The sequence below is a fragment of the Sorex araneus genome, chromosome 5 (genome assembly GCF_027595985.1).
Source record: "Sorex araneus isolate mSorAra2 chromosome 5, mSorAra2.pri, whole genome shotgun sequence".
NCBI lineage: Eukaryota > Metazoa > Chordata > Mammalia > Eulipotyphla > Soricidae > Sorex > Sorex araneus.
In genome coordinates this window covers 98,349,590-98,373,709 of record NC_073306.1, presented here as the reverse complement: position 1 = coordinate 98,373,709, position 24,120 = coordinate 98,349,590, and the positions used below count along the sequence as shown (strand labels likewise).

The following is a 24,120-nucleotide window of genomic DNA, read 5'->3' as shown; positions in this document are numbered from 1 at the left end:
TGGGCATTTGGATTGTTTCTCTATTTTGGCTATTGTATATAAGGCTGTAGTGAACATAGGCATTGTACTTTGGGGAGCTTGGGGTATATTCCTAGGAATGGAATTGCTGGATCATATGTAAGCTCAATTCCTAGTTTTTTGAGGAATGTCTAAATCGTCTTCCACAAAGGCTGGACAGTTGACATTCCCTTTAAGAGTGAAGGTGAATCCCATTATTTCCCCACATATTTAAAATAAATAAATAAATAAATAAATATTTTTAGTTGAATATCCATTAGATAGACCATTACAAAGCTGTTCATGATTGGGTTTCAGTCAGACAATGATGCAGCACCCATCCCTCCACCAATGTACATTTCCCACCACCAGTGTCCCCAGTTGTAGGATAACATAGGGTTTGTCCTTTTAGCCTTGCTGCAGGGAACTTAATTTGCCTTAAAGCAATGTCCTTTCTGTATGGACACAGGAAGATAGTTAATATTATGCTTTGTAACTTGGGAGCTTATTGACTCCAATAATATTTACTCCTGGGCATCTGCTTCCTCTCTCTGTTGTTCTTAGCTACTAACACCCCAAAAGCAGGGTTCTAACGAGGGATAGAATGGACCCAGGGCAAGCTGTGAGCTACCTTGGCATCGAAATGGGCCAGGCCAAAGCGCCACAATACTCAACAACAATAAGTTGAGAACATGGTCACAGACAAATGCTGTCATGATCCAAAAGTAACGACGAGACTAGGATTCTGCTCGGGTTAGGAAGACTAACCTGGCCTGAGGACTATGGTCTGGAATCTATAGTGAGATGTCCTCAGGAAGAACCAAACTTTAAGTATGATATATCTCTTACTGTGCTCATACAGAATGACATTGCTAGAAATATTAGAAGTAAATTTACTATAACTATGTAAGTGGATTACTAGCTGAGGAAGGAAGAAAGCGACACACCCTTGAGCAGATCTTCTAGTAATCTGGAGTAATCTTCTTAGATGAGATTTTGTTAAACTCCTGAAGAAATGGTCTTATCCCTCTTTGTTGATTTGTTAATGTTCAACCCACCTTTGTGTCACCATCCTATGTGACTGCTATATAAACTAAGATTGTGAGGGGCGAAGGGTCAGAGGCAAGGCAGAAGCAAGGAGAAGACACAGAAGCAAGAGGAAAGACAGAAGCAGAGACAGAGAGAGGTCGGAAGAGACCAGAGGAGAGACTCAGAGACAGAGTCAGAGAGACAGACAGAAGAGAGCACAGCAGCACACACAGAAGCAGAGCACAAGAAGGAGCTATCCCGTTCTGGTCCATACACAGTGGCTCGAGAGCACCGAACGCAAGCGGCGAGAGAAAGAGTGAGACAGAGAGAGAGAGACAGAGAGAGAGACAGAGAGAGAGAGACAGAGAGAGAGAGACAGAGAGAGAGAGAGAGAAAGCCGACCCCAGAGCCCTCAACACACACACATCATCTCTCCCTCCCACGCACGCATCTTTGTAATTTTTTACACCTAGTTTCCCTCCTACCATTCCCCAACCTCCCTCTCCTCCCCTCCCCACACCTGCCTCTATAGCAGGCACTTTTCTTCTTTCTCTTTCTACTTTTATGTATTATGGTTTGCAATACAGGTACTAAGAGGTCCTTGTGTTTGTTCAGAGCATTGAGTATTTTTATCATGAAGGTAAGGCTGGAGTAGCTTTTTAATTAGGTGACAGCTTTGGGGCATGGGTGCGACTGCCAAGGATTCCGGAACTACAGGGAGGTGGGGACGTACAGGAAAGTACAAGTAGCCCATTCCAACACTAAGAAAGCCTGTAGATTTCAGTCACAAAACCCAAATTGTTGGAATCCAGTCTGAGGCAGAGTGGTAATTTTAGGATATCAGAAATCACCTACCTCTGATGATGGAATCTCTTGCACTATTTCACTGGAAAAACTTCACTGTATCACTGTCATCCCATTGCTCATTGTTTTGCTCAAGCGGGCACCAGTAATGTCTCCATTGTGAGACTTGCTGCTACTGTTTTTGGTGTATCGAATACGCTATGGGTAGCTTGCCAGGCTCTGCCGTGTGGGCGAGATACTCTCGGTAGCTTGCCGGGCTCTCCGAGAGGGATGGAGAAATCGAACCTGGGTCAATCTTAGCTACATTAACTTCGTGTCTTCAATATTTGAAATATTTTTATTCACTTGAACTCCAGTCTCTTTCATTCTTCTTTCTTAAAAATTTTATTTATCTTAATTTTGAGTCATACTCAGTGGACCTCAGTGATCACTCCTGGCAGATTCAGGGGGCCATGTGGGATGCCCGGGATCAAAACCAGTGCGACCCGTGCAACACAAGTGCCCTACCTGCTGTACTATCACTTTGGCTCATTCCTTTTATAAATACCAGTCCAACAACAATGCCTTTCTATCATATCTATGAATTGATATCTTTACTTAAACTCTTTTCAGTCTTCCACAACTCTGCACCCAGCATTGGCAGGCCTAATTGTAGCCACCAGCTGGGATAAAATTAAAATGAGAAGTTCATCATGGAAACATATCCCTATTTAAAACTGATCTCTGAATCACTTCAACTTCTATAGCACTTTTACCTACACCTCACTTGATGTTATTTTCTCTTTTAATTGGTATAATATCACTGGCATTCCCCACATTTCTGGGGGAGGTACGTAAGGGGTTAGGCCATACGCAGTGCCGGGGACCAAAAAGGGTTGGTCACTTTCCCTAAAACACTATGCATAATGACCTACCATGTAGGATTCCCAAGAAACTCCGATGGAGTGAACAAAGCTACACCACTCACCTGAGCGGAGGTAGAGGTCTGAGGACACTGCAGCAATCCGCTCCCTCTCTCGCTCCTTCTCCCGCTCCCTCTCACGCTCTCTTTCAGCACTTGCAGCAGCGGCAAGATGTGTTGAATGTCCTGTAAATTATACAAATATGCAACTTAAAGGCAAAAATATCAACATATGAGGTTATATTAGGTTTTGGGGTTTCACTTGCCATTGTTTTTGGGTCATACCTGGCAGTATTCAGGGACCAAGTGGTGCCAGGGAACAAACCTGGAACCGGGAGCTCCTACATGCAGCCTCTGAGCCCTCTCTCTTGGCCCTATATTTAAATTCATATCTTTATCTTTTTGGGCTGACATTCAGTGGTGCTTCTCCTAGCTCTGTTCTTAGGGTGCCATATAGTGGACAAGGGTTCAAACCTAGGCCTCCGACATGCAAAGGGGGAGCTCAGACCCTTATGCTATTTCTCCAGCTTGCAATTTTTAAATCTTTCAATGACTAAACATTTAAAGGCTGCACATTTGAGGGGTCGGAGCAACAGTACTTACCTTGCACATAGCTGACCCAGTTTCGATCCCCAGCATCCCATATGGTCCCCTGAGCACTGCCTGGAGTAATAGTCCTGAGTCCAGAGCCAGCATTCAGTACTCACCCCAAATTACTGAATTTCAGCAACACTAGGGTTGTGATTAATGATTTGAGTATGACTGGGTATGGCTCACAACAAACAAAAACCAAAAACCAAAACATAAACCCCCTGCAAATTTGAGATGTAGGAAGTTTGTTTTATTGAAAGTCTTGGATGAAACTGGAGCATAAAATTTTCCTTTTTAGTATATGGGGTGATGGAATGATTCAAGGAGACAGTCTTGGGTACAATTTGTTTGTTTAAGAAGGTAGTTTTCAGGGAATTGGGGGTTGCTGAGTGATTTCTAAAAAGAAGGAGATGGGCCAAATTAAGTTTGGGAACCTCAGGTCTGTATTGTGATAGATGGAACACAGGAATTATTACTTAGTGTTAAACGGAAGGCCAAATTAGGAAAATACTGCCCAAAATATACCTTAGAAGATTACACTTATGAACACAATCAAGTTGTGCTCTGGTCATATGAGAAAAGTATATGAATGTCCCTTACCTGGAGACATCGAAGCAGAGTTGTATGGCCTGGGAGGGAAAGTAATCTGAGTACCAGGAATATAAGTGATTCTGTCCATGGGAGGTGTACTTGTTCCCCCAGGATGAGGCACTAAAATTGCTGGAGGCATATTGGTCAGGTCAATGATTCCTGCTCAACAGATAAATGCAAACAATGAAAGGATATGGCCTCTGTATTTTGACCATTCATCCAAAAAATATTTCTTCAGTTCCTAAGATAGCATGGGAAAATATAATAAGTTCCATGCTGTATGAACTGCAAAGATACATACCCCGTGTTGCTGGATAGGGAAGACCCAGCTGCTGCTCTCGAGGGGAAAGTCCTCTAGCCATGTCAGGGCGCAAGTTTACTTGCATCTGCTGTGAGGTAATATAATCATTTAGAATTGTCTGCCTTGTGTTCTCCATTGCATAAAGCTGATACTGACTTGGGTAACCTGGAGTTGGCGAAAGCTGTCTCTGGAACAGGTAAGCAGCAGCTGCTAATGAAGAGAGTAAGAGATAAGCATTTAGTGTAGTAAAATTAGCTAACCAACAACTCATAAAAAAAGTAAAGATAAAACTTGTTGAGCATATGCAAATACATTTCATTTCGTGTGAGTGTGTGTGTGTGTGTGTGTGTGTGTGTGTGAGACAAGGGTGTTCAGGAAACTGCTATCAGGATTAAGAGGGTACATTTTATTCTCCTGACTCTGTACTCTGGAGTAAGTTTTTGTTCTTTTGTTTTGGGGCCACACCTGCCAGTGCTTAGGGCTTACTCATGGTAGGCCTGAGGGGCCATATGGGGTGCTGGGGGTCAAACCTGGGCTGGCTGCATGCAAGGCAAACACCCTCTGCTGCACAATAGCTCTGGCTTAGATGGGTACATTTTAGACCTTTGATATGACAGAAATATAAACATCAAGCGTACTAGAAAAAAGGAAAGAGAATTAGACAAAATGATTAATAATCTTTTATCAGAAGAACAGTAAGAAACTAAAAATACTTTGGTTTCATCCTCCATCTTTGCCACATAACTTTATTTTTACTTATTTTTAATCCACACCAGATGTTGCAACACTCTAAACTATTTCCCTAGTCCTGACCCTGTAACAGTAATTTTCACCTGAAATATCCAATATTATATTTGAGAATGAAATTCTTTACGTAGTACTGACCATCCAATAAAATACAATAGAAATCATGAAAAACACACTAAGTAAAAAAAAGAAAAATCTTTTAATAAGTTTTTATTAGAGCAGAAATTAGCAAACTTTTCTGTATAGGGCCAACAGTTACTTTAGCCTTTATGGACCAACAACCTACTCTGATGGCAGTCATAAGAATAAACATCAGTGAACGGTCATGGCCGTGTTCCAATAAAACTTAACAGAAACAGGAGCAGAATTCCCTATGGAGCCCTGCTAGTAAACTATGAAACCCACCATGGGCACGAGGATTTCTCTGCTATGGAACAAGGAGCAAAGACAGACTTGAAAGCTTTGAGAGTTCCGATCGCAGTTTGAGAGGAAAGCAACACTGAATCCACGCAGCACACTAGGTGAAGGAGTCTGCTGTGAACTTACAAGTGACCGTGGCAGCCAACACACAGAACAGGGAAGTCTAGAGGAACACAGAACAGGTGGCAGATACAAGAGGAATGAACCAAGATAAGCACTGCTGTTCGGAATCCAGTAGCTGTGAGACTACATAGGTTCCCTAGGTAGTTAGCTCTGTGTTCACTCACAGACCTGGGAAGCAAATGACTGATAACTAGAAGCTTGAGAGGAGCTGGCACAAGGCACTGGTCTTTACTGCTTCTGGCAGTCTGGCATCACTCCTAAGGTGATGTTCATCTGTTCCAGACCAAGAGTCCAGAAGGCTCACAGTTGGCAGCAACCTGCTTAACTAAGGCAAGAGGCCCAGCCCTACACAGGCTGCTAGCAAGCAAGGCACACTACATAAAACACTGCAGCCAGCAAGGGGCAGACAAGCAAGTCTGGAGAGCAGGTGGAGTTTTGAAAGCGCCTATTAACTCCTGGACACTCCAGAGGCCACCTATCCATATAAAGACCTGGAGGACCACTGGATAGATGAGGGATGATCAGGCTCTGGCAATAAAGAGCTTCCAACTGCTACGCAGCATTTCCCAATATGTGCTCAGGCACCATGAGTATTTGTGATCCAAAACTTAGCTTTCCAAAATACATAACAGCAAGACTCTTCAAAAGAACAGAAGGAGGGAGAGAGAGGGACAGAGGGACGGGGAGGTGGGGGAGAGAGAGAGACGGGGGGGGGGGGAGAGAGAGAGAGAGAGAGAGAGAGAGAGAGAGAGAGAGAGAGAGAGAGAAAAGAAATAATCATATCAGTAACCTTATGGGCATGGTAGAATACGAAAAGAAGAAAAAAAGAATAGGAAAGGCATGGGGGAGGGGCAGAGAGATATATAGTAGGCAGGGAGCTGGTCTCGCGGCAGTTAACCTGGAGGCGATCCCTGACATGCCACATGGTTCCCCAAGTACCACGAGGAGTGATTTCATGAATGTAGATCCAAGAGTACCCTTTGAGATGGCCAGGGATGGAGGGAGGGGAGGGAAGGAGGGAGGGAGGGAGGGAGGGAGGGAGGGAGGGAGGGAGGGAGGGAGGGAAGGAGGGAGGGAAGGCAGGCAGGCAGGCAGGCAGGCAGGAAGGAAGGAAGGAAGGAAGGAAGGAAGGAAGGAAGGAAGGAAGGAAGGAAGGAAGGAAGGAAGGTTGGCTTACAATCTGAAGAAAAGGGCCAAAGAGATAGTATAGTGGGTAAAGTGCTTTCCTTGCCAAGCTAAATCTCCGGAAACGCATATGGTCCTCCCAGCCTCACCAGGAGTGATACCTGAGCATCACTGGGTATGGCCCCAAAAGAAAACAAAAACAAAAACAAAAATTACTGAAGCATGGGAGATTTATTTAAGAGAAACAATATTCACATCATAGGGTTATAGGGTTCCCAGAAGACAACAAAAGAGAGAACGGGAAATAAATTCCTTAATGTCAGTAAGTTTTCTAAATATCAAGGGTTTAAACTCCCCAAAACAAAAGACACAAAGAGGCTGAATGGATCAGAAAATAAAATCTAACCTTCTGTTGCTTATAAGATACACAACTGAATCTTGATGATAACCATGCGCTCAAGGCTGGAGAGACAGATTAATGGGCATCAATGCATGCTTTGGATGCAGGAGTCCCAGGTTCAATCCTCTGACCTCAAGCACCAAGGCCAAGACTAGCCCCCAAACCAAAAAATAAAATAAACACAGACTTCCTGCAAATGGCTACAAACAACCATACAGGTAAATGGCAACCTACACAAAATCAAGGACAGTGCACTGGTGGAGGGATGGGTGTTTGATCATTGTGTGAGTGTAACCCAAACATGAAAGCTTGTAACTATCTCACAGTGATTTAATATAATTATTTAAAAAAAAAAAGCAAGGACAGGGCTCCAGTGATAGTGTAAGTGGCTTGGGTGTATGCTTGCATGTAGGAGATGTGGGTGTATCATCACAGGGTCCCCTCAACACCACCACGAATGATCCTGAGCAATGAGCCAGGACTGGCATTAAAATAAACAAAAAACAATGTGGGGATCTGATAATACAGAGAGTTTTAGGAAACAATAGTGAGAATCTTAGGAAAAGAGTAATCAGACATATTTTTTATTTCCCATAACATCACGGTACACTACGTACCAGGATCCAGGGCCCTGTGAAATGGCATAGCTGGGTCCAAATGGGTGGGAAGATGGCTCCGGTAGACCTCTCCTGTGGTGCTGGCCCGATGGTGGGGGTCAAAAGGGCTGTGGCTTACTACAGGGTCCACCCCCGGTACTGGAGACTTGGCTGGAATACTTTCTCTTTGGGTAGGGGTCAGTGTTGATTTTCTTTCATGATTTGTAGACTTACTGGAAGTAACTGCAACTGGAAAAAAGAGTCAATATCACAAAACCAGAAAAGTTGCTAAATAAAATATTTATTTGTGAATCATTTTAACACATATTAAATTTATATAATATTTTCTCTGTACTAAATATTCAACACTTAATCTTTAAAAATGTGCAAATATGAGGAATTAGAAATAATGCTATGAAGTTCAACTTTTCTTTTTGAGGAGAGTTGAGGCAGGAGCTCTTGCAAGCTAAGCTCAGAGGACCCTGGGGATACTTGGCCAACTGTGCTAGACAATGCAAGGGCCTGGCTCTGACCAGAGCCCCATGGGAGACACCAGAACTACACCTGGCTATGTTTAGGATCCACCAGAGTTGTAGCTGGCAATGCTTGGGGGCATCCAGAACTATTATCAGACAGTGCTGGGGGCGGGGGCTGTGGTGCTAGGAATCAAATTCAGATCCTAGAGCATGCAAAGCATGTGCCCCTGACCCAAGTTATTTCACAGCCCAAATTTCTTTTTAAATCCTACTAAAATGAATTTTCTGTATAACTTTAATATCCCAAATTTTGGGGGTCACACTTGGAACTAATTTCAATTTCCTCTTTGCCTTTGTGATTCAGACCCCTTACTTTAGTGCCCAACAGTCACTACAAACTTTCTCATTACCTCATCTCCTCCATTATTTCAGCCACTTCTTTTCTAAATAATGTTTAGAAAGTGAGGTCAGATTATCCCATCAATGTCTAACATAGCCAAACACTTAACAGTCACCACCTCAATTATTTCAATTGTGATAAAATTGAAAAAAACCACCAAATTTGCTGTCTTTAAACACTAACAAAGTCAGGCAACCAGTCACTATCTAATTATAATATTTTGATAACGTCAACTTTGCGATGATCAAATAAATCTGCCTATTAAGGCCAAAAAATTTCAGTGGCTAATTACATCTCTTTTAAGGCTCCAACCTGCTCATATGCAGACTGCTTTTCCCTGTGCAGGTCTATACTTCTTTGAAGCTAATGCCAGTGTGCCTGGCTCAGAATGCAGTTGAGTGGTAGAGCACATGCTTCACTTGGCCCCAAGTTCAATTCCTAGTACCATGAAAACCAACTACTAGAAAAGCAAACCAAAAAATGACCAGAGACACAGTTCAGGGGTTAAGGTGTTTGCCTTACACCTGACCTAGCCCTAGTTTGGTCCAAAGCACTGCATATGGTCCCCTGAGTACTGTCAGGGTCAATGCTAGATGTGGTTCCAATCCCCACTTCCACCAAAACAAAAAACAAACAAGCCAAAATAAGAGAATAATAATATAACAACAAAACTAGAACAAGATGGTTAGAGTCTTCATCCTATCTCTAAGCAGGAACTTCTTTTTTCTCCCTCCTTACAACCCTCCCTTCCCATTGCCAAAGCATTCTTCATCTATAAAACTGCTAGCAGTTACATCAATAAAGAGGCACTGATTTTTACCAGATGATTGCCCAAACAATCTGAGACCCGAAAAACATATCAACTTCTCATTTTAAATTTTACTGCATTATACAGTTCATGAGGGCACTAATTTAAATCAAGGTCCTACACTAGATATGGTGACTTCCAGAAATTATTATAGGATTTGCTGAAAAGCTACTCTAAGAATATAGTTATTTTAATACATTTCTGACTACATTATACATCACTTAAATATTAGGTATTCTGCCTATCCAATAGTTACACCAATTTTTAATATGGTAGTCTTCCACACTCTTAGCAAAACCTACAGATTGTGTGACAATTAAGCTAACAATCAGGCATTTACTAGTTGCTAGCAATGAGTGAACACAGTAAGATGACCAGTGAGAGCTGTAAGCATAACATACCATCAGAAGTTCTGTTCATCATGGGTGAGCCTCTGGACATGGTGCTTTGGTAACTCACGGGAGTCCGCCGGGCACTGGAATCATCATAAAGCCCTGGGCTCAGCTGTGCTTTGGGAGCTTCATGCAGTGTTGACCTAAGAACGGAGGGGCCAGAGCTTACCACAGATGTATGTCGGGAACGCACTGGCTCACTTGTCTTTGGATCATCATATTTTCCCCTTTCCACCACTTTTATATTCTCTGGCACAATCTCTAGTGGAGGCATTCCACGGGATAGTTTGCTGGGCCCCGTGATTAGGGATTTGACATTATGTTTGATGGCCGATTGACTTGAATTGCTGTCATATTTTATTGGTGTACCCTAAAGAGAAAAAAATGGATACTTTAAAGGCAGTCCATGGCATATGAATACTTTCCATCTCATGTCTATGTTTAACGTGTTTGCTGTGATCTTTACTGTCTATATCTCAATTACAAGTCTAATCTTGACTTTACCTACTTACCCACATTATATGTGTCACACTATGAACACACACAAAAAATAATAAAGCACACATAAAACCCTCATACTTAATATCTAAGAAGTATCTAACATCATAGAATTATATGAAATTATTATGTCACTATAAAAAGTATTCCATTGGACTAGGGAGATGGCTCAAAGAACTGAAGCACATGTACTGCATGCATCAGCTCTGGATTCTATCCCTGAGTACCAACTAAGCATGCCTCCCACTTTCCAATTACTACCTGAGAAGCATTTCCCATAAATATTGCAATCTGATGTAAAATGGCTTAGAAAAAGGAACCATGATCTAGTTACCTGGGAGATAGAACCTTCAATTATCGGCCTTGTGCTCTGGACCACTTCTGGAGTTTTCCGGCTTTCCTGAGTTAATATATCTTGTCGGGGAATCTCATGAATAGAACGCCCCATTTCTTTGATAGTGGTAATACCATCATAAGGTTTTCCTTTGGTAATGGCACCTTCAAACGCCCGTATGGGAGGACTTTCCCTTTTAATTTGTTTGGGATACTTAAGGCCATCTTCAAAGCTGTCAGACGTTGCTCTGGGTGTGCCTTCAAAATAAGAAGCCAAGGGAAAAAGGAAATAATGATGATTACAGTAACAATGAAATGTACTTAAAAATTGTTAAAACATAAATGTTGGGCCAGAGTATAACTGGGCACATATGCTTTATATGCAGGAGGTCTGGGCTTTGATCCTTGGCACCTCATGGTCCCTGATCACTTCTGAGAGCAACCTAGGATCACCACTGGGTATGCTACCTTCTCCTCTTGCAAACACAGTAATCGTTAGAGCTGTATAGATAGCGCACTGATTAAGTACATTTCTGGCATGTAGTCCACAGTTCAATCCCCAGCATCATACAGTCCCCTCAAGCACTGCCACAGGCTCCACTCATAGCCCCCCGCACCCCGAGTACCACTGTATGTGCTCCCACAAACATCCTGGGTGGCCCAGGAATTCCTGGGCACTGCAGGACTCAACAGTACTAGAACCTGGTTCCTAATATCCTTGGTTAGCCAGAAAATACTGAGGGCCTCCTGGGACTCCAGAGCATGGCTTTGGAGTCCTGCTGGCCCCCTAAAACATAAATGTTACTGACATTTTACCACAATTTAAAAACAGCAATATTGTGCAGTTTCTAGAAAGTATCTGTTCATAACAAAGTCTTACAAATGTTCAGTAATTTTTTTTTCATTTATTCAATATTTCAGGGCTGGAGCGATAGCACAGTGGTTGGGAGTTCGCCTTTCACACGGCCGACCCGAGTTCGATTCCTCCGCCCCTCTCGGAGAGCCCGGCAAGCTACTGAGAGTATCAAGCCCACGTGGCAGAGCCTGGCAAGCTACCCGTGCGTACTGGATATGCCAAAAACAGTAACAATTAGTCTCTCAATGAGAGACGTTACTGGTGCCCGCTCGAACAAATCGATGAGCAATGGGATGACAGTGAGTGACAGTGATTTGAGATTTCATTTATCTTCAAGATACATCAATCTTCATAATAACAGAATATTTTTACAAAATGAAGATATTTCTACAGTTAAATATCAGGCTTCAACTGAAGCTGCTTACAACTTCAAATGAACTATATATAGCTCAGAGGAGAGTTATAATCAAGACTTAACTATCAATATTTCAGAAGAGAAAATGTTTTGAAAATCAGGACTGAAAATTTAATTCACCCGGTAATAACATCACGTTACTTTCCCAGTGAGAAAGTAATGAATAAAAGCCAAAACAAGACAAATATTTACCCTGCATTATGGAACCTGACAGCACAGTCCGCTCTTTAAGGTCAGAATGAGGGCTCCCTCTGGGTAATGCTCGGCATATCAGTCCTTCAAAATAAGAAAACAATTCAAGAGGTAAACATAATGTGTCTGTACCTCAATGTATACATATTTTATGCTATCCTCAAAGGACACTTTTTGATAAAATCTTTGGTCAAATGGTTGCATACTGAATTTGCAAACTATTCAGAAAAGTATCATTAAAAAAATAGGAGTCTGAAGCATCCAACATGAGTACTTCCCTTTCTTCTCAAATATTTTCCAAATAGCTACAAAAGAGAAATATTAAGGGCGGCGGGGGGGTGGAGGGAAGCTAAATTTAATGTCCTAATGCTTTGAAAGAAACAAAAACTGGAAGCCATTGTTCAGCTTTGAATTATATCTGTCACAAAGGAGAAACACTGAAGCAGGTATCTCAAAAACAGAAAAAAACATTAAAGAAAACTTAAAATTAAAAAGCAGTACATAACTAAGTTTTTCATTATATCAACAATATAATGCATATCTTGATTCAAATGTGAATCAATGATTAGAAATAACCATACACATTTACCCTAAAGACAATAGACGTGAGTTTCTACGTAAAGTACATTGAAAATCAAATACTCAGAAAATTACATGGGACTTCTAAGACTGAGGACTCTTCAGTCCTCTTTTCAGTGTTTTTCCAAATTGACATATGTATCTATTTATCTGATGCAATAAAGAATATAATTCCCTTACTTTATAGGAGAAGAAACAGGAAGACAAATTCATCAGGAGAGGTTGAAGCTAGATATTTAAATACCTATCTCTGATATATTCATTACCTCTTTTTTGGTTTTGTTTTGGGGCCACACCCAGCAATGCTCAGGGCTTACTCCAGGCTCTGCACTCAGAAACATCACTCCTGCAGTGCTCAGAGGACCATATGGGATTCCAGGGATCAAACATGGGTTGGCCCTATGCAAGGCAGGTGCCCTACCCATTATACTACTGCTCTTGCCCTTATTATATTATTTATATCTCTTTTGTTCTTACTCTGCTCAGCTCAGGCATGTCTGTAGTGCCAGGAACTGAATTCAGGTTCTCATAAGTCCAAAACATGCATTTTAGAACTGAGCTACATCCTCAACCCTATGAGCATTCGAATAAATATCTATGGTATGACTAATTATGTTCCATATTTGCTTTCTTGGTTTGCATCACTTGGTTTATATGTAGGCATTAATATAAATTTAAGGAAATATAAATATTTTCCAGGTAGAATGGGTACAGAGTGAATACAATCTAATAATTCAAACCACTACAAAAATTTATGTATAATGTTTTGTAAATATTTTACCTTCTAATGGTGCTGATACAGGAGACTCCCTCATTGATAATCCTTGCTTTATATTTCCTTCCACTGACTCATAGCTTCTTTTCAAACTGATTTCATGAGCTGTTCTTGGACTCCTTGTTCCCTCTCGGGCATTCTTAATGTCTACAAAATAGAGAAGCAAGAATTACTCAGATCACAACGTCTATTAGCTTATTTTATTTAATAATCTATTTTATGATAATATAAAAATTAGTTAACCTACAATATATGTTGGAGTAGGTATATTTATGAGAATAATTTCATAGTTACTATATGGCCTACATATAGAGTTAACAAATTAAGTCCTTTTCTTCCTAAAACATAGTTGCATATAAAAATTTATTGGCAATTAATACACAGTATAATACATACTTTAAAAAAGAGAGAGTGGGGCTGGAGTGATAGCACCGCGGGTAGGGCATTTCCCTTGCACGTGACAGACCCGGATTCGATTCCCAGCATCCCCATATGGTCCCCCGAGCACCGCCAGGAGTAATTCCTGAGTGCAGATCCAGGAGTAAACCCTGTACATCGCTGGGTGTGACCAAGAAAAAAAAAGCAAAATAAATAAATAAAGAGAGAGTGGGAGATGTACAATGCTCTGTAAGAAAGCTGAGAAAGTAAACCTACCACTTAAAGGTTCAGGTAAGGTTCATTTCTCTGAAAAAGTAACGTTTACTCTTAGGTCTCCTAAGGGACATTAAGGAGAAAAGGTGGTACAAGAGGAAGGAAGAGTAAATATGAAGACCTCAACATGAGAGAGAGTACAGAATATTAAAACAACCAAAGCTCAGTAAATGGCCAACACGTAGAAAGAAGCTGGAAGAAGGACTTGGGGGGGAGGAAAGAATGGTATAGAAAGACGCAAAAGAACTAATGTTGTACAGTTTTAGATATGAGTAAGTATTGAAGGCAGGAAGATCAATTAGGCAGCTACTGGGTAACTGAAGGATGAAAGGTGAATGTGACAGATAGGAATACAGGAAAATAGATGTATTCAAAAGACGTTAAGAAACAGGCCAGAAACAACTTTAATTGACTGAGTGGATATAGAAAGAGAAGTCAGGATAATATTTAAATTTGTGACTCAGGCAATGGGGCGATGTACATTAATTTCTTACCCCATTTAAAAGAAAAAGGTATGTATCTGTTAGAATGTTACATCAAGAAAATAGGAAAGAAATAAGAAGGTAATCATATCAAGAAGGTATTCTGGATCTGGCACTGTGTACTGACATATTTTTGTCACATTTGAAGAAAGGAAAGCATAGCCATGATCACAAAACAATTGCAACTGCATACTCAAATCTAGTCCATCACTGTAGTGTTTTATAAATTCTTTTAAAAATCTGCTTGAGGGCTACACTCCAGCAGTGCTCAGGGTTTAATCCAGGCTCTATGCTCAGGAATCATTTTGGGTGGGCTCAGCAGACCATACAGGATGCTGGGTTGGGAAGAGGGGGAATGGAGTTTCTCTAATACTCTTATAATAATCTTACATTAAAGGAAAAATATGTAAAGGTTTAATACATTTTAGGAAAGTATTTACATAGACATTAAGATAATTTTATCTGGGGCTGGGCTGGAGTGATAGCACAGCAGGTAGGGTGTTTGCCTTGCACCCGGGTTCAATTCCTCCATCCCTCTCAGAGAGCCTGGCAAGCTACCGAGAGTATCCTGCCCACACGGCAGACTCTGGCAAGCTACCCGTGGCATATTCAATATGCCAAAAACAGTAACAAGTCTCACAAAGGAGACGTTACTGCTGCCCGCTTGGCAAACTGATGAATAGAACAACAGTGTGACAGTGCTACAGTGCCATCTGGGGCTAAAGAGATAGTATAGTGGTTAAAGCATATGATTTCCATGCAACTGACTGATTTGATCTCAAGCACCATAAGGCTGGAGCAATATGGCATTCTTGATGCATTCTCTCATTAAACAGGGTTGAGCAAAATTGCCCGAAAATTCAAGGGAGGGACTCCAAGGCTTCCTAAGCATTGCATGAGACACCTCTTCTCCTAATTAATTTTTTTATTTAAGAAAAAAAAAATCATGTCTTTTTCCATGTCTCTTTCCAAGATTATGAGACAATAAGTTACTTATCCTTAACTCGTAAAGTACCCCTTTACAATAAAAGTAATTCTATTAAATATTTTTTTTTTAGGCTAAATTAACTGACTACCACTGTTCATCCTATATAGTCCCCTAAGCACCGCCAGGAGTGACTCCTGAGCACAGAGCCAGGAATAACCCCTGAGCATTGCTGGATGTGACCAAAAGAGCCAAAAACAAAACAAAATACCAAAAATAACCCAAACCCCTTTTAACAGAGAGCAAACACAGGATGAGAGGGGAAAACAAATTTTCCCATACCAAGTACGTGAAGAACCAGAGCTTGTGTTTTCAGACATGCATCACAGTACTGGATTCAGTGTGTGTGTATGTGTGTGTGTGTGTGTGTACATACACACATGTATATTTACATATATATATATAAATACTTACTATCATATGATAAGATATGTCCACTTTTGCCTTCATAAATAACATGGCCTTTTGATGCAGCTTCTTCTCTGCTTTTCTCAGGGCTGCTCTCTTCAATGGGAATTCTGGAGATAGACCCCTTCACCAAAGCCTCAGTAGGTATGCCAGCTTGCGACAGAGCTGGGGTACCCTGCCATCAAATCATACACAAGCACCGAAAGTGTCATTCTGGTTTAGAGGAAATGCAAAATGCTCAGCAATTTAGCTTATTACACTGAGTCCGATCAATTCAATATCTCTAATGAAGAAATGACAAGCATAGGAGGGGAAAAGAAATATCAGTATTTTTCTTTTATAAGTATAAAGAAGTCCTTCCCCAAACCCTGCCACAGAAAACTTCAGAAAATACTCATAGGTATATGAGTTAAGTCAACTTTCACCCCCCACTTTGAAGTCAAACCTCTATGAAGGCACTCAGGAAAACTGTCTTGAGACAAATATAATAAAGCTTTTCCAATTTTTCTAAAGAAAGACAATTAAGTTTGTTTCAGACTACAACTTTGTTTCATATTGTGGTTAAGAAGAAAATAGAACTTTCAATTAACAAACTGTCTGCTAAGTCAAATCTATGATTATCAGTAAAGGTGGGGAAAGAAACTTGGCTGCTTCCATTTTGTGACATTTTTCAATGTAGGTAACATCATTAGTCACCTCTGGGCTGCTTATGAGGATTCAATCCCCAGCATCCCGATGGTCCCCCAAACGTCACCAGGAGTTAATTCCTGAGTGCAGAGACAGGAGTAACCTTAACACCCATCCATTCATGTTGTACACACAAAATTTGAAAATAAATGGATAAAATCAAAACATTATTTCAATTAGCTCATACTGTCTTCTTACCCACAATTCAGAAAACTAAACAAAAAAGGAAAAAACAACAATATGCCTTAGCCTTTTATTTCTCCTCTATATTAAAGTATTTAAAAAAATAATTTTAGAAGGCCATAAATTTTGGCCAAGTAGAGCAGTTTTATAGTAAGTTTTTAATTATTACATGCCATCCACTCCATAAACCATATTTTGGGGAAAATAACTAAGGAATCTTATTAAAATGCAGATTATACCTGAGTTTCTGCATTATCTTAACAAGCTCTCCGTTATACTAATGCCCTAGAACACAAGCGTCCTATATTAGCAAGGTCCTAGGGTTTCTGTTCTCAAACAAGATCCTAACACAAGCATCAGAAAGCTGAAATATACATTGTTGGAGCTGCTCAGAAGTTCAGAAATCTGGGGTGAGGCCTTTGGTAAATATATCAACAAACTTCCCAGGTGATAATGATGCTGCTGATTTTAAGGCTTACTTTGACAATCACTACTTTTAAGATAATGAAAAAAGGGGGAAGGAATAAAATGTTTGACAGTTATAGTGCACAAAAGCACAGGAGTCTCAGCTCCCAAAACAGTTTTTCTTTTTTCAAATCTGCATTAAATAAGGAGGCTAAAGACTGTTTTACATGACAAAACTAAAATTAACATCTCAGGACTGCAGATATGAGCTAAGGCACATGTTTTCCATGATGCCGACCCTGATTCAATCCTCAGCACCACGAGATACCCTGAGAACCACCAAGTGAAGCCCTGGAGGTCCCAAGTACCATGGCAGAGAGCTAAGCAATCTGTGGCACCACCATATCCTCAGGCTCTAGCAATAAAATGCTAGGTGGAAGGGATTTGGGAACATCTCTTTAGAGACCATCCTACCACCACCCCTCTCCTAAATTGGGGGGAAACTTTTTAAATTAAAATCTGAGGGAATAAAAACCCAGACATTGGGGCTGGAGCGATAGCACAGCGGGTAGGGCGTTTGCCTTGCATGCGGTCGACCCAGGTTCGAATCCCAGCATCCCATATGGTCCCCTGAGCACAGCGAGGAGTAACTGCTGAGTGCAGAGCCAGGAGTAACCCCTGTGCATCGCCAGGTGTGACCCCCCCAAAAAAAACCCCCCCCCCAAAAAAACAGACATTTTAATAACTGAAAGTGGAATTTTACTTAGACAAAAACTGGAAGAAGATACTTGACTTGGGGTAGTTTTATTAATACCACTCATCTTTCCAAATTTAGTGTTAGATTCTATTAAGAAAGCTTATACACTAGTATACTAAAATGGTAGATTGTTTTTCACAAAGGGCTACAAACAAGCAAGTAATTTGTAGCAATTTTCCTCTTAATTTCTATTTAAGCTCAAAATATGGTAAAGGTTTTTTGGGGAAGACAGTGGGAATTATTAAAATTTTTTTCTTCTGTCACTTTGTGAATGAATGACCTTTGTAAATAAGCCACAGTATAGATAACGTAGTCAAAATAATTAAATTAATGTCTTTCTGCACATGGTTTATGATCTGGGATAAATTTCGAAAAAATAAAAAACCAGTCCCATAACCCAAAACAATGAATAACATAATAACAAACAATATTTCTGAAACAGAAAACTTCTAAATTTGGCAGTACAGACAGTAGGGTTCTGACTTACTTGAGTAATAGAGCCCCGAAGGGATGGGATACTCTCCACAGAAATCTTACTGGTTGGAGTTCCCCGAGTGATACTTCCTTCTTGAATGGTGCCTGTGGTACCTGATTAAAGTATTATAGTTAGAAAATCATACCCTGCCCCCTAATCCCAATAGGAAAACAAAATCAATTTCTTCTTAGGAGTGGAATGAGAAGGAAATAGAATCAAGAAGAGTACAATTTAGCCTTCTGAAATATGCTTTTAAAATGATACTGCAATTGCTACAGAAGACTGATGGCTTATTTTCAAAGTTTTAAATCTTTTTCTTTTAAAAAAATTAAATTTAGACTTTAAAGGCTTTAAGCTGAAAACTCATAATTAAAACATATTAATGACTTACATTGTCAAATTTACTAAGTCAAAGGTTTACTATTTCTGCCAAAGTGCACATTTTACCTCTGACCACACCTTCATGTTGGGCTCTGACCAATAAACCTTCAGGCTGTGAGTTTTGGCTTCGGGGAGAAAATTCTTCCTGCTTGATGTATGGCACAGTAGCTATGGACCAAGGCGAGATGGACAAGAGACCAAGTGATGAGTTACTGACTGTGATACCAGAAACACAGACACGTGCTGGTCAGATTCATTTACTGACCTGGCTTAGCAGCTTCCTGTTGCCGGGGCAGTCCAAGAGAGATTGAGCCCACGGAAGGCTTAGCTGTCTCTTGAGAATATGAAGCCTGATTATGAGAAGTCAAATAAGTGCCAGGTGTTCCCTAAAAATAAATTTGAAGTTCAAGTAACACTGTCTTTTCACAAAGCCAACCATAAAGTTCATGTTCACATTTTATAAAATCAAAAATGTTATGTTATGTGCCTAAGGAGGCAGGGTGAGGATGGGAGGGAAAATGGGGACACTGGTGGAGGGGTGGGTCACACTGGTGGTGTTGGAACACAAAATGCCTGAACCAAATGATGTATAATGAATAACTCTGTAAATCACAGTGTTTTTAATTACAAAAAAAATTTAAAGAAGGCTAGATCTTCTGAAATAATCACTAATTTCATGTGGATACTGTTATTAACAAAACAAATAAAATAATAGTATACTCAAAATGGAACCTATTACATTTTATTCAATAAAATGTTATTATATATTGACACTGGTAAAACTGGTAGACTAAGAATTTTCAAAAATCCTCTTTATGGACACCAGAAACACAAAAATTAATACTTTTTAAGAATTCTGAAACCTGACACCCTTTTGCCTTAGTTCTCTGGTAAACTCATAGGCCCAGCTTTACAAATTCACAAAGAATCTAGGAAGAGATGCAAGCCAAGCCACAAAGGTTCACAGGAACACAGGTTTTTCAGCTGAAAACTCTCCAGGCACCCTTGGGAAGTGAGTGGGCAGGAGCCCCGAGACAGCTCTGAGACAGCCCACAGCTGCTGCATGTCAACTGCTTCACAACTAATCTCTGGAGATGCACCAAACTGACAAAAATTCCAGGTACACGGGTTTTCAGGCTGAAAGCTCTGAGATCTCCTCACAGTGGGGGGAGGGGGGCAGCCACACCCACATTCCTTAAGTGCATCCATTTAGGACTACAGGTACTGGTGTTCCTAGTGCACCACAGTGTCTGCAGACTGGCAACATTTCCAAATTCCACAATGCTTGCATCTTAGGAGGAGCACACCAAATTCAGCGGGGAAGTAACACAGAAGCCCACTAAGCTCAATAAACAAAAACAGTAACAGAGAAGGCTCAACTAGCAACAAACAGCTTAGAAAGTCCTCAGACAAAGACTCAGTGACCCCATAGGGAGCTATAATAATTTTCACAAATTTTCTTTAACTAAATATCTTATATAATTCCATTAGCCATTTACTTGAAATAAGCAATATAAAATAAATTATTTTGTGCCTCTTAGGAGGTAGGCTTGGGGTGTTAGTGGGAAACTAGGATCCTCAGTGGAGGGAAGGTCACATTGGTTGTGGGATTGGTATTGGAACACTGATTATTTGAAACAACCGTATTATAAACAATTTTGTAAATTGTGGAGTTTAAATAAAGTTTCAAACAGAAAATAAACCAAATCTCTAATTAAAATATAAAAGAAAAAGGACTTCACAGAGTTGTGAAATAAGGCAACCAAATACAAGAGGCTTGAAGGATCCCAGTGGAAAGATTCAACTAGGAAAACTCCAAGACACAATCTGCTCAGAATAACAACAACAACAACAAAAAAAAACATTATTACAAGCAGCATGATTAATAAAAGTAATTTACATACAAAGGAAAGCCCATAAGATTCACAGCAGAAGGGGCCAGAATGAAAGCACAGTGAGTTTGCCTTGCATGCAGCCAACCCAGGTTCAATCCCTGGCATCCCATATGGTCTCCCAAGCACTGCCAGGAGTAATTCCAGAGTGGAGAGCCAGGAGTAACCCCTGAGCATCACTGGATGTGACCCAAAAAGAAATAAAAAAAAAAACCACAAAGATCCACAGCAGATCTATCAAATGAGACCACAAGAGCTAAAAGAGAATGGAGAGAGATAATTAAAAAAATCAACAAAATGAAACACCTCACCAAGAGCACTCTATCCATTTAGATTATCGTTCAGATTTGAAAGATCGCTATAGTGCCACTTGTACAGGTAACTGCTTTGGAAATTCATAGCCTTAAAACCAGTATTGCAAGAAGCATTAATTTCGTGCGCAAGAGCATAATTACTCCATGTTCTTTCTTTAAAAGACAGAGCAAACTTCCCAACACATGGCATTAAGCATGGCATACGCTTATGGTGTTTATGGTTGGTTCTACTAGATTAAGACAGGTATGGATACTCCGACCTTACTAAGGGTTACATTTATACATTTTCTTTCCTTCTTTTGATTTTATACATTTTCAATAATGAAATAATGTTTCATTTATATTGACTGTTTTATGTCATCCTATTTTTATACGCACTGAGATTTTTTATTGCAATCTTATTGCAGATATTTAAGTGATATCTATAATATTTTTAAATATTAAACTAATACACCTTCCTTAGGATAAAACACTACTTTTATAAGCCTATTTAGATTTTCTCCTTTAAACTGTCTTCTCTTTTTTCTTTGGGGGAGAAGGGTATTTTGAACCACAGCTGGCAACACTCCTGGCTCTGTTACTCAGGGGACCTTACAGTATGGTGGAGATCAAACCCAGTTGGCCCACATGCAAGGCAATATCAATCTGGCCCAGTCCTTTAAATTTCCTTAATTCCTTTTACTCTTACTAAATTTTGAATTTGTAGATTTTACCTACTTCATGTAAATTCTAAAATATGTAGAATTTTCCAAAAGTTTTATTTATGACATGAAACATATGATCATCATTACAATAATATCCAAGTACAAAATATTACTTGTATTTTAGATGCCAAAATAAATTTTAGGCACAATATATTTTAAATGCCAAAGCTGAAAACTTGTCCTCATAAACGACAACAGGAATGATCTGAATTTACTTACATAAGTTAAAATAATATAGCAATCAATCATCACAAATAAACTTGTTGATTTATTTTCTGATAATTCAATTTGCCATTCTATTTTCCGATAATTCTATTTTCCGATAATTCCATTTGCCTTGCAATTTTGTTGGAGCAAACAAATATAGAAACCAAAAAAAAACAGAACTGATCACTACTGGGTGCAGTGTAAAGTTGCAGACCAGTTAGGCAAAGTATAAAGTAATACATACATGGGGCAAAGAAGATAGACTATGTCATTTGCCTGGCATGTGATCAATCCCATGTCAGTTCCTGTCACTGCATACAGTTTCCCAAGCACCACCAGGAGCGACCCCAGATGTGGCTCCCCAAAAGCAAACATAAATAAGACTATACACATGCCCAAACAATTCCACTCTCAAGAGAATTATATGAAAATGAAAATAACTGTCTATAAAGAGCCTACTGCAAGAATTTTCATAACAGCTTGATTTATTGTAGCTCCAAGCTAGAAACACCTCAGGTTTCCAAAATTAAGAAAATGAATAAAAACACTGGTATATGCACAATGTATTGTTCAGCAATCAAAAAGAAAAAATTACTGATACATGAAAACCTGTACTGGAAAAAACCCTGAGATAAATAGGATACACAAAGGGAGTACACATAATATTATTCCAATTTTATTAAATTTTAGAAAAGGCACAACCAATCTAGAAAACAGAATAGTGGTTGCTTCAAGTGGTGGGAAAAGAGGCTGCTAAAAATATGGATGGGAAAGCAAAATAAAGCCATGGAAATCGTCTATATAACCTTATAATGGGTGGTCATCAGTTGCACATTTTAATAAAAATGATTAAACCATTAAAATCAAAACTTTGTAAAGTTATACTTTAGAAAAATCACCGAGAAACCATTTTACCTGTGAGATGGAGCCTCCCAGTATGAAAGACGGCTTTTCTGATGCTCCCGTGGTTTTGGATGATGGGATAAGTGGAGGCGGCGGCCGAGTAGGCCGAGTGGTTGGTAGCCGAGCCCCTTCAGGGAGATTAGTTATCACTTGATGTGGAGCAGGCTGGAGAACTTTTAAAGGAAGAAAGTAATGGTTTAAAAATAATCCACTTCCCAGTTAATAACATTATGTTTATCTCAGCCATTTCTGAATTTTTATATCATAAATTAAATTCTAAATACAAGATGAACTAAAAAGAGAAACATTTCTATTGTGAAATTTCTCGTTCACTTGAACTGGTACATTCAGGTCACAAATAGCATTTGTGAGGTTGAAATAAATATTCAATATCAAATCAATGTTTCAAACTAATATTTATTTCAAACCACTTCAATTTAGTGTACACAAATAATATTTAATAACTTTTTTCTTTCTCTGTCACTCATTTCACAATGGAGGTAAAAAAATTGTGTATAACTGATACTATGCTTTTGGAGAATAAAGTCTTTTTCTTATTTTCTTTTAGTGGAAAAGGGCAATTTGGGCCATACCCGGTGGTGCTCAGGGGATATTACTGCTCAAGGGTGACCCCTGGCAGAGCTCAGGATAAAACTGGGGTCAGCAACATGCAAGGCAAGCACCTTACCACCTCTCCTCTCTCTGACCCAACTAAAGACGTTATTGACAACAGTTATATATCCTCTTTGCATCTTGCATCATCTGAGAAACAGTGATTCTGACTCTCATGGACACCTGCGTTTCAGTGATAGGGGGAGGCAAAGGGAAGTATATGTCCTCTTTAAAGGCAATCAATGTCATAGTACACATGTGTGAACACAAATTTCCCATTGGTTCAGTGAATCTAATTGATGCAACTGATGATGGAATGCAGAGAAACAAGAAAGTAATTTTGAAACAGCAAGGAAATGTCTTACAAGAGTAGTTCGTTCACAAGATTAAACCACCCATGTCTAATATCTGTAGGTAGATGGCCAGCAGCCACTGCACAGAAGAACAATATTTACCTGGTGGGACACTATAGCGGGCTGCACTCAAATCAGGTTGTGGAGCGGCTTTACTGACTTCTCTTGGAGAGAGCCTACACGGTGATGCTGACCTTGCTGCGGTACTGTGCATCTGTGCTTCCTGTTCTAGAGCACGTTTGACCTCAGCATAAGGCATATAGGCGACTGATTTTCCTATGAAAGTTAAAGTTATCAAAATAAGGGAAGAACCCCAAATTAAAATAGTAAGTGTGAGAGGACCAAGCCCACACCATCCACGGGCAGATCCAA

At 39.9% G+C, this 24,120-nt stretch overlaps 1 protein-coding gene across 16 annotated transcripts in view; it reads right to left on the bottom strand.

The window, feature by feature from the left end:
• NCOR1 (nuclear receptor corepressor 1) overlaps positions 1–24,120 on the bottom strand; it is a 208,997-nt gene that overhangs the window by 31,515 nt on the left and 153,362 nt on the right. For 10 of the 16 annotated variants that reach the window (XM_055137996.1, XM_055137997.1, XM_055137986.1 and 7 more), the window contains 14 exons: positions 23,851–24,024; positions 22,796–22,956; positions 19,029–19,149; positions 18,830–18,931; positions 18,395–18,495; positions 15,882–16,050; positions 13,356–13,496; positions 11,996–12,079; positions 10,534–10,790; positions 9,711–10,071; positions 7,647–7,874; positions 4,215–4,424; positions 3,923–4,072; positions 2,798–2,917 (listed from right to left, as the gene is read on the bottom strand). In XM_055137996.1, the coding sequence (XP_054993971.1) occupies positions 2,798–2,917; positions 3,923–4,072; positions 4,215–4,424; positions 7,647–7,874; positions 9,711–10,071; positions 10,534–10,790; positions 11,996–12,079; positions 13,356–13,496; positions 15,882–16,050; positions 18,395–18,495; positions 18,830–18,931; positions 19,029–19,149; positions 22,796–22,956; positions 23,851–24,024 (2,379 nt within the window). The remainder of the gene's footprint in view (positions 1–2,797; positions 2,918–3,922; positions 4,073–4,214; positions 4,425–7,646; positions 7,875–9,710; positions 10,072–10,533; positions 10,791–11,995; positions 12,080–13,355; positions 13,497–15,881; positions 16,051–18,394; positions 18,496–18,829; positions 18,932–19,028; positions 19,150–22,795; positions 22,957–23,850; positions 24,025–24,120) is intronic. The other 6 variants (XM_055137995.1, XM_055137998.1, XM_055138001.1 and 3 more) reach the window with 3 other exon arrangements.